The 10,064-nt window shown below is 50.3% G+C and overlaps 1 protein-coding gene across 2 annotated transcripts in view; it reads right to left on the bottom strand.

Moving 5' to 3' along the window:
• Positions 1-8,601, bottom strand: part of LOC119196290 (BTB/POZ domain-containing protein kctd15) — a 21,528-nt gene extending 12,927 nt beyond the window's left edge. Inside the window, exons 1-3 of one of the 2 annotated variants that reach the window (XM_037451864.2) lie at positions 8,029-8,601; positions 5,506-5,681; positions 425-569 (exon numbers count right to left, since the gene is read on the bottom strand). In XM_037451864.2, the coding sequence (XP_037307761.1) occupies positions 425-569; positions 5,506-5,681; positions 8,029-8,037 (330 nt within the window). In that variant the 5' untranslated portion in view covers positions 8,038-8,601. Of the gene's footprint in view, positions 1-424; positions 570-5,505; positions 5,682-7,557; positions 7,799-8,028 lie in introns of those variants that run through there. The other variant, XM_037451856.2, reaches the window with a different exon arrangement.
• Between the last annotated feature and the right edge of the window lie 1,463 nt (positions 8,602-10,064).

Here is a 10,064-nt window from a genome sequence, read left to right as displayed (position 1 = left end):
CTGCGCTCATGCAGGCGACCGGCTGCATTAAGCCAGGACCGGGGGCTGGAAGGATGGGAGCCATTCACCTCCACCCCAGTCTCCAGTTTTGTGGTGAAAAAGGACATTTTTTACCAAACGATGGCCCTCTCAGATCATTGCGTGCAGCATCTGGCGAGTCGGGTTGGGGAATTCTTCAGTTCACCCCGGAGCGCATTATTCGACTGCAGGCCTCACCGAATTTGGTTCGTTGCCATGGGCTTGAGATCATTTAACGTTGTGCAATAAGAGACTCCATGTACGGCTTCAGTTCAGTTCTGTGTCATTGTGTTGAACGGTAGGGAGGTGAGTCTGTGCTCGGCTGTGTTGGGATATCAGGTCTATGGGGTGTTATTTCGGCAAATCTGGAGAGGCTGTTGGAAGTGAAGTCCAGACGGGCGTGTACCTTGAAGTCGTCTGGGAGCAGCAGCTTGCTGGTCCTGAGGAAGCTGAGGATGTAGCGGAATATCTCTCCGTCCCGGTCTATGAAGTAGTGCTGCTTCAAGCTGTCCAGCACGATGGGCTCGGTGCCGTTGAACAGGCGACTGATTCTGAAAATTGAAAAAACACACGCACACGGAAACAGAGTGAGAGCCGGCTCGCTTCAAATGCATGAAACAATTACCCTCCATTTATTTTTCAATTTTATTAGCACTAAGCTTGAAATGCATTAGCATCCCAGGTTGAAACAAGAGGCTTCAGGCACCGTTTCCTCCATCCCAGACTTGTTTGAAGTGTCCCTTCTGCGGAGAGATTACAACAACACACACGCTCACCGCTTGTACTTACAGAAATTAATAGCATGAATGTGGCATTACAGCTCTATTATTCCATCTGTCACAGAGGGAGGGGGGGAGGGAGGGGGGAGGAGGAGGGGAAACGGAGGTAAAAAATGGTAGAGGTCCGCATGCTTCTGTGAGGAGGAATAATTAATAAAATTAAGGAGGAATAATTGCTAAAAACTTTTAAAAACAAACACATGTTGCGACCTGTGGCGTCCCACGCTTAACCCCTTCCACTCAGGGCTTGGTGGAAGTCGGCCATGGGGGGGGGGGGGGCGGCTCATCAAGGCAGAGAATGGGAGCGGCTGTTATCTTTAAACTTTTATCGCGCCCTGGAGACAGATATTCATTTCCCCCTTCGTCTTTGTGTGGTTTCCTTCCCGCTTACCTGCAGGTCTCTCTGTCTCTCTCTCCGGCTCATTCGCATATGCTAAACCCCCCCCCCCCCCCCCATGCCCCCCCCCCCCCCCCCGACTCAATCATTGAGGGCGCTGTGAGGCCTTTGTTGGTGCTGTGATCACCGAGCCTTCTTCCTTCGACCCGGTGACAGCTTCGGTGTCCCAAAGTTGTGTGACAATGAAATCCAAACAAAGAAATTCAAACGTACGCCCAGACTCGGGAGGACGGGGGGGGTTGGGGGGGGGTCTTCTCTCCGGATTTACAAGAACATGCCCCCACTTTGTCACTGCGCCGGCCAGTCTCTTTCTCTTTGACTTGTGTGAGGAAGCTGAGCAAAGATGGTTCTCTCTCACCCCCCCCCCCCCTTCATCCTTTTCTCCCTTTCTTTCCCTCCTTCCGTCTCCATCCTTCTCCCTTACTCGCTTTTCTCTCTGGAAATCGATGCAAAATGCTTTATAAAAAACCAATACTCATCTCCCTGTTTGGCCCGCGGTGTTCCTTTCTCATATGGTCTTGCAATTCTTCCAGCTAGAATTTCACCATACCCCTGCAGGCTACTCTGTTTTTCATCTCCACTTTTTTAAAAAGCAATTAAAATGCTGCCTGTTTTTCTTTTTCATTCCCTCTCTTCAACCCCCCCTCCCACGCCCCCCCCCCCCCTGTCTTTCTCTCTCTCTTACTCTTTCTCTGTTGGTCTCAGTTTTTTCCCTCTTTCAGTTAAATCCCTGAATTGGAGTGGTGGGACAGGGGTCGGAGGGGGGGGGGGGGTTAACAGGTAGGAGAGAGAAAGGGGCTTGAGTAAATTAAAAGAGGAGACTCACAAACGGACCAGCCGGACAAAGACAAAAACACGGAGGGCAAGAAAGGAGAAGAAAGAGGGGCAGAAAGAGACAAAGCACGAGAGAGGAGGAGACGAGGAGACGAGGAGAGGAGGAGAGGAGGAGAGGAGCAGATTGACCGACCTCCCTAGAAACACACAGCGAAGGGAGTCACGCAGAGGGCGGGAGGATGGTGGGTGTGGGAGGTTATCAAGGACAGCAGCCGCTCAGATCTCCCACCCTAGCGGTGCCAAGTGAGGCAGCGAGGGCAGCATAGGTGGGCAATATCTGGCAGCATCCTTCGCTCGGGGCTGCCGGAGACGTGTTTGCAGGAGGGGGGGGGGCGCACAGAGCAGGTTTCGCTCCCTACGCAGGAGCTGATGCGATCTGGATTCACACTCATCAACGGCCGATGGGTTGCGAGACGCCCCGGCAGCTTCCTGCGCAGCGAAGGCAACCAACGCAGCTGAAGGACCTCGGGTCATCATCACGGGTCGACCGTTCGGAGGGATCCGGGGCGTGGCCAAAGTCCTCTCTTTTTTTCCTAATTTTTTGGGATAATATGACTGATATCCGGTTCTATGAACCTCTGAATAGCTTCCCAAATCTCTGCAAAACAGCAGCAAGTGGTCCTCCGGGGAATCGGCGGCATCGCGTAGGCCCAATATTTGCCTGCGAGGGTCCACGATGCGCATCGACTGGCTCTGACTCTTCAGCTCGCCGCAGCTCGGGAAAACGTTTCTTTCTGCTGTTTTTGGAGCTTCATAACTTTTACTCTTCCTGCGCTACAGCAACAATGAAGTCTCATTATTATTTCATGTGCAGTGATTAGAACTAAAAGTCTTATCAAACAACTAATTGTTTTACTTCAGATCACGGCGCGACGTGTTCGTCTGTTCGGGTGCTCTCAAAAAAGCACCCGAAAAGAGAAAAAAAAACACTCCAGGCCTTACAACAAAATGGAATAGAAATGAAAGCAAATATAGCAAGTGCCAACTGAAAACTACCAGTTTTATTTACCAATAAAACCAAAGGACCTAAAAGCCCGTTTGGATGTGTCGTCCTCAAACGAGGAAAAATAGTCCAGAAGTCTTTTTCAAAATAGATTCCTCGTCTCCGGAACATTCCCCCTTAATCTCCTCAGCTTGTGTTGAAGTGAGTCCTCTGTGAGAGCTGCACAGGGCGTGCATCAATGTTTCATGACCCCTTGTCCCTGAATACGGCCCGCGCAGAGGGAGATGAATAGCCACACATTACTTACTAGACTAACTTTCTCTTGGCACGCTGCATTATTCAGGGGACAATCTATTAAAAGTGATCATCAACTTTAAACTCTTGAACCCCGGCTCTGTCGGACGCCACGTTTCCCAATGTTTTATTTTTTTAGCCCCTCCGGAGATGGGACGTGGCCGAAACCCTGACCTTTATCTCAACACCAGTGTAATTGTTTTTGCTTTCTGCTGTCAGCCATTATCCTAATTCCCCACCCCCCCAACCCTTTCACTGGCTCCAGTGGAAAGTGGAGCCCTGAGGCCAACTGTACACTGAGGAGGCTGAGAGAGAGAGAGAGAGAGAGAGAGAGAGGGGAGGGGGCGGAGGGGGAGAGTGAGGGGGGGGGGTGGCACTCCAACCAGCACTCACACTGGTTTCTGGTCTTTACTCCCACTGTAAAAACATTGTTTGGGGCTCTGACATGACTCTGTGCTCCATTCGCAGGTGCCCTGTGTGTCCCGCCCCCCCTCTAATAACCCTTAGTAACGTGTACCAGAGCACAATGAAAAGTAGAAAGGGGAAATGGAAAAAAAAATAGGGCACAACTACAACTTGAGAAATATATGCATCCATAATATATGGTATAAAAGACCCCTGAATAGCTTGACCAATGCACACAGGCAATATGTGTGTGAGTTTATTCTCATTCGAATGACAGAATGAAATTGGTCGCGGCCATTTGCATTCGCAGCCTTGTTTGTTTGCTTGCCCCCCCCCCCCCTCTTCACGTAAAGACCCGCCTAAATCTGCACTTCCTGCCTTCTTTGCAAGTTATTTACTGATGAACAAAGTTGTCGTGCAGCCAGAGATGTGGCTGGAAATTCTACAGTGCCAGCATTTATATTATTACAATATATTGATAATGGAGGAATTGATTATAGGATTAATTTTTAAATACATTGCTCTGCATGTTACCTACATGGATCAAAAAAAATATGGAGATTCTATTTTTGCCGTGGTGTCATAATTATACCTGCTATTAATACTGATTAACAAAATAACGTTCTGAATGGCACTTTGTCTCAAAAAGGCTTTAAACCAAATGAAACACTCGAGATCACAGCTCTTGCTCCAACAGCTTTAGAACCTTATGGATCCGAATAACCGTCCTGCCTTTGGAGCGCAAACAATCAAAGGCCCCCATCTGGTATGATCTTCATTCTCCATGTCGTCAGTCAGGTACGAAGGGAGACTTCTCTGGGATGATCAAGACTCTATCTCTCCGGGGGGGGGGGGGGGTGGGGGGGGGGGGGATTACGGGGGGATTTGTTTCCCGTGGCCAATTTCGGCAGCTCTCTCCCAACAAGCCGGCGAGTGTTTACCTTGGCCCACATGGGGCTCCGTCAGCTGACGCAGGCTCGCAGGCTGAACGGAGGCTGACGGAGTGCGCAACGCGCCAACGAGGACAGTGGGAAAAAGTACAAAGAAATGCGAGGAGAGAACAGAGATACTTTATCAGCTACTTGTTTGCGCGATGGAGCTAAAAGCGTGAACAAAGTGGGAGGGTGGATTACCGACCACTCTCACGCAATCTGAATCATCGCGAATAAATCCTACAATGGCATCAGAAAAAGAAATAAAAGCCCCGTTTGCCGTGCGAGAGAGAGAGCAGGAGTCCTTTTGTGTTACCGTCCACACAAACACTGCGCTTTTAGCTGTCGACGTCTCACTGCAGTATAAACCATGCTCTGGGTTATTGGAGGAGAAAAATACATTGACTACGTTGTCCCAAGAAACCGAAGGAAAGCATCTGCACATGACAAAATACAACTGCTGTGTGAAAGTAGATTAAAGCCTCAGAGGTATTTATCAAACAATGACAATAATAAAACAGACGTGTTCATTGTGCGGAGAGTTTCGAAATAATGACAGTGTCCCCATGTGGTTTGAAGAGATAACAAACTGTAGCTTCTGACACTGAATGCTATAGAAGTTGTCTCAAAGCCTGTCAGACACACGACTTGTTAACAGCATCCATCCTAACGAGGACGAAATTAAAACCAAATCATAATCAAGTCACTTACTAACAAAGCAAAATAAAGCTGTGACATACAGATAGAAACAAATGATGGAAATGGATGAGAATATTATGAGAGATAATGTTTTTTTCTTTTTTTTCCCCCTCACTGCTTCACACGTCCGATGAAAAGAAGACAAAACAAATCCCAATCCACAGACTCCATCACCACTGACAGCCAAAGGGGAACCCGTCTTACCTGGAGTCCGGGTACTTGGTGAGGGTCGCCAGGCTGCTGGTGTACATGTGTCCCCCGACGTCGATGTGCACCGGGGCGTTGGACTTGGTCAGCTGAGCCGGCAGGGGGATCCCCTGGGAGGCCAGAGGAGAGACCGGGGACCGGGTCAGAGACAGCCGTGACATGCTTCTTCCCTCCTGAAAGCAAGTGTAGAGAAAGCCATGGGAGACGTGGAGGGGGCTGGTGGGTTGGTAGGTTGGTGGTTGAGTTGCGGGGGGAAGAGGAGGGAGTTGGAGGGGGGGCGGGGGGGAGGCAGCAGAGCCAAATCGACAAGCAGCAGCGGCAGCGGCACAGTGATCCCCTTCACGCCGGGGAACTAGATGGGATCCTCTCGCAGCGGCATCAGATCGCTTCCACGTCTGTCTGGTCGCATATTTAGCCGGGAAATTATTGCCAGCGCTCTAATTAAGTATGTTTGCGTCTATTTCATGCGGCACCGGAGGCGAGGATGGGAGGATGCTTATTAGAGAACCGGGGGAGGGAGGGAGAGAGAGAGAGACAGAGCCAGAGAGATTGACAGATAGAGAGGGAGGGAGGGAGGAAGAGGAGGGGAGGAATGCTAGGTGTCAGCCTCCAGGGGAATAAAACAAACTGCTGCAGCAATATTCTAATTAAAGGTCGCCTTATGTGTTAGACGCGATGCGCCCAGACCCACCGACCACCAATCCGAGAGTGAGGAAAGACACAAGGGGGGTGGTTACGAGGGTGGGGTGGGGGGGGGGGGGGGGTTCTCTCCACGGGCACACAACCAAACACCAAAGGATTAAGGTGATGGCTGGTTGTGTGTAGTGGTAACTTCACAACCCAACTTCACACACACCCCCCACCACACACACACTAATGAGCAGGCCGAACCATGAAGTATCAGGTGCAGTGGCTGTCCCCGTGCTCATGATGATAAGATCACGTGTTCGGTACGATTCGGTCAGCAGCTCTGAGTTGGACCGGTCGCTGCAGTGTTGGATTAGACGCCTCGTGTCGTCCCCCCCGCCTCGCGCATACGTTTATTGTAAACCACGTGACTTTAACTTGTAAAGTCTGTCGTTCAGTCATAGAGTAAATCGAGTTAACTTTCATACAGCCCGATGGTTCGAAGCCCACTCGGACGACGTGTTTTCGCGGGCTAAATCAATGGAGCCGCCAGTTGTTTCCACCATCACGCAGGTGCAGTGAGGGCCGCCGGCCCTTGGTTGGGAGCTTTTCTCTCTGTCATGGTGTAGTCAGGATTACAGCAGTGTCATATTCGTTCACTACTGTTACATTTCGAAACCCCACGAAAAGGATAGTAGAGAAAAAAATGACTTGGAAAATACTTGAGAAGTTGTGGTCTCTCTCTCTTCCCCCCTATGTCTCTCCCTCTGTTCCTCCACCAACCAACCAACCAATGCAATTACGAGGTACCGGCTACGCGAGCGTAGAGCCATCAATACAAACATTTTTTAAAAATCGATGGCAATTTCGATAATATCATTCCGTCTCTACTAACCCCCACCTCTCCACACACCACCACAAACACTAATGATAAATTCCTCCACACAAAATAAATCACCAGCCGCTGAAAGTCAACTTTGCGCTCGCGACCCCATCCGAGCGTCGCAGCCACTTTGGTCACCCTTCGTCCTCACTAAATAATCCGCGATACGTGTCCGAGTAACCACGGGACGGAGACGTCGCGATACACACAACCATCTGACACCACATAGCCCACTCCACGCGAAAAGCCTGCTCGCTGCCCTTTAGACATCAACATGGCGTCTTATTCCCTGGCGCTGAAGAAACGAAACGCGTATCACCCCAACACGTGTAATCCTTCACCCGCTTCATCCTCACAGAATAAATACCCACTCGCGTTTAAGTGTCTCGAAGGGGGATGTGTGCACGCTGCCCTTTGGCGCCAGGTCAACGTGCTACTACCCGCAAACTGCGCTGTGCGTAACACACACACACACACACACACACACACACAAACAACCGTTTGGATTCTGTGATCATTTCAAAATGTTCTCAGCCTACCGTTTCAAACATCGTAGGGGGTCCAGAAGGAGATCCGTGCCGGTGGGATCGAACCCTGCACCTGCTGTCCGCGTGCGCAAACGGGACGGTTCAAATATTCGGTTCTCCAGAGAAATCGCGCCCGAGTTTCGTTGGCACAACTACAGCGGCGACATCCGGCTCCGGCACCGACCTATAGATACTGGCCCGCCCGGGAAGAGACGAGTCTCTTGTTGTGTATCTGCACCCCCACCACCCCCACCCTCTCTCACCCCCCCCCCCCCCCCCCACGCCTCCCTCCCCCCTCAAAACAACACACCAAACTGCCCTTTAAAAAGACACTACGGGCTGTGGTCGGGACGGACCGGCTCACCGAGAGTCTCTGTGGCTTTAAAAAAAAAAGAAAAAGAAGAAGAAGAAGGAGACGAAGGGGGGGGGGACTGGTCTCCGACCTGTCCTTTCGCACCGAAGCGCGCGCTGAAGCGTCCTTACCTTGTACATGGATGAGCTGGTCTCCTTCCTCTGCGCCGCTCTTATTTGGATACGCGTGAGATAGGGGAGAGAGGAGGAGGGGGGGGGAGAAAAGAAGAAGATGTGCGCTCTTGTTTGGAATCCTGCTTCGTATTTCAGCGTATTCTCTTCTTCTTCTTTTTTCTTTTTTTTTTGCCTAAACGCAACTGCCCCTGTGGTTTGTTATGAGAAGAATAAAGCCAATAATCCGTCTCTAAATAACAGAGCGAAGCTCGAAAAGAGAAAAATCCTGCTCCGGGGTGCCCGAGCGCCTCTGGGCCATGGGATTAGGCTACAATTAGCTCAACTCCACTCTCTCTTTCTCTCTCTCTCTCTCTCTCTCTCTCTCTCACTCACTCCCTCCTTCTCTCTCGCCCAGGCAATTTTCTCAAGAAAAAAAAAGAAAAGAGAAAAAACGTGATTTATCCACACACCCCCAACCCTTACCACCACTACCCCCTTTGCCCCAAAATTATGACTCCATAGCTATAATAACTTATCTATTTGGTCCCGTCTTCTTCCTCCTCCCTTGCTGAAGTGTACCCGTTCCCCTTAGTGGTGTGAAGTTGTGATTTTCTTTTTCAGGAGGGGGGGGGGGGTGGATCGGAAACAGGCAAACTGTCGCTCAATGGGTTCCGAGCGGCTGAAAGCGGTTTTGCATCATTGTCGTTGCGTGTGATGTAACAGTAACAGATGCCCCGGCGGGTCCAGCTACCGGGCCAACGTCCCCGTCTGCATCCCGAATGGAAAGTTTACCGCCAGGCCGCGCAATAAAAGCACGGTGTAACTTGTTGATAAGGTCCCATTACAAAAAAAAAAACCCTCTACATGTATGTAGATATCAATCTATACATATATGTGGTGAAAATGAAGAGATATCCTCAAACCCATATCTTATTTTATTTCCCCCCTTCTCTTTTCTCCCCCCCCCCCCCCCCCCCCCTCTGGTTCTTTCTCCCTCTGTCTCCCTCTCTTCCCTCAATGTCTGGAGTGGTAACGCCAAATTTCCTGCAGGCCATTAAAAATCAAATGACGTCTGCGGACATGCATGCGCGCCGCTGCGGAGAGAGCGCCCTCACAGCCCGCCTGCAGCCAAATGCGCCATTTCAATTATAGCGCGGGGGCTTAGATGGAGATATCTGCCCCCCCCCCCTCTCTCTTCACTCTGCAATGAAAGCAGGCAGCCTGCAGACTTTTATTTTTATTTGTTGGTGTGTGCCTGTGTGTATGGAGGCGGGAAATGCGACTTTATATGATTATTGCTATTTTCCAAAAACACTAAAAGTCCTGCGCGTGCACCGAGCAAATTTTGTCACCGGTGGGAGGGGTGGGGCGGGGGGGGGGGAGGGGTAGTCAAGCAGGTGCATACGCCAAGGAGACCATTATTTATTTATTTGCATGTTTGTTTATTAGCGGGTAAATAACGGTGAATAATTGATGCAACATCGAGGCCCGGTAATTACTCTGTACCGGCATCCACGCGGAGTGCAGCACTCCTTTTTCTTGATATTTGGCGCCAACCAGTGTAGGAACTTGTTATTGGTCCACAGGAAAAAAGACAATCTCAAACCCTTTTTTTTTCTTTGGTGAATTGTTTGTCAGATGGGAAGCGATTTGTTGTTGATGTGTCTCTGTGGGGGCCACAGCTCAACATGACAGGTATCTGATCAATAACGTAGTCCTGCTGCTGATATGACAGCAGGTCGTGGGCTGGGCTGTCTCTCCTCTTCTTACCTCGCAGCGGGCCAAGTCTTCGTAATTAGACAGCCCTTAGAGCGACACCCCCCCCCCCCCCCCCCCCCCCACCCCCCCTCCCTCTGGCACAGATTTGTTGTTTCCAGAGGTACAAACCGGAGGGGGATTTTGTATTTTTTTGCCTCTCATTAAAGGAAACAAGCCCGGAGTTAGTTCAATTACATGAAGTATGCAGGGATGTTGTAAATTTAAAGATTTAAATAGCTTACAAAGTGGCCCCGGGGCCCCCATTGGTTAATTTCCTTAATTTATGGATTTTAGCG

This window comes from Pungitius pungitius, chromosome 4 (genome assembly GCF_949316345.1).
Source record: "Pungitius pungitius chromosome 4, fPunPun2.1, whole genome shotgun sequence".
Taxonomy (NCBI): domain Eukaryota; kingdom Metazoa; phylum Chordata; class Actinopteri; order Perciformes; family Gasterosteidae; genus Pungitius; species Pungitius pungitius.
Note: the sequence above shows the minus strand (reverse complement) of the source record. Positions and strands in the feature narration are given on the sequence as shown.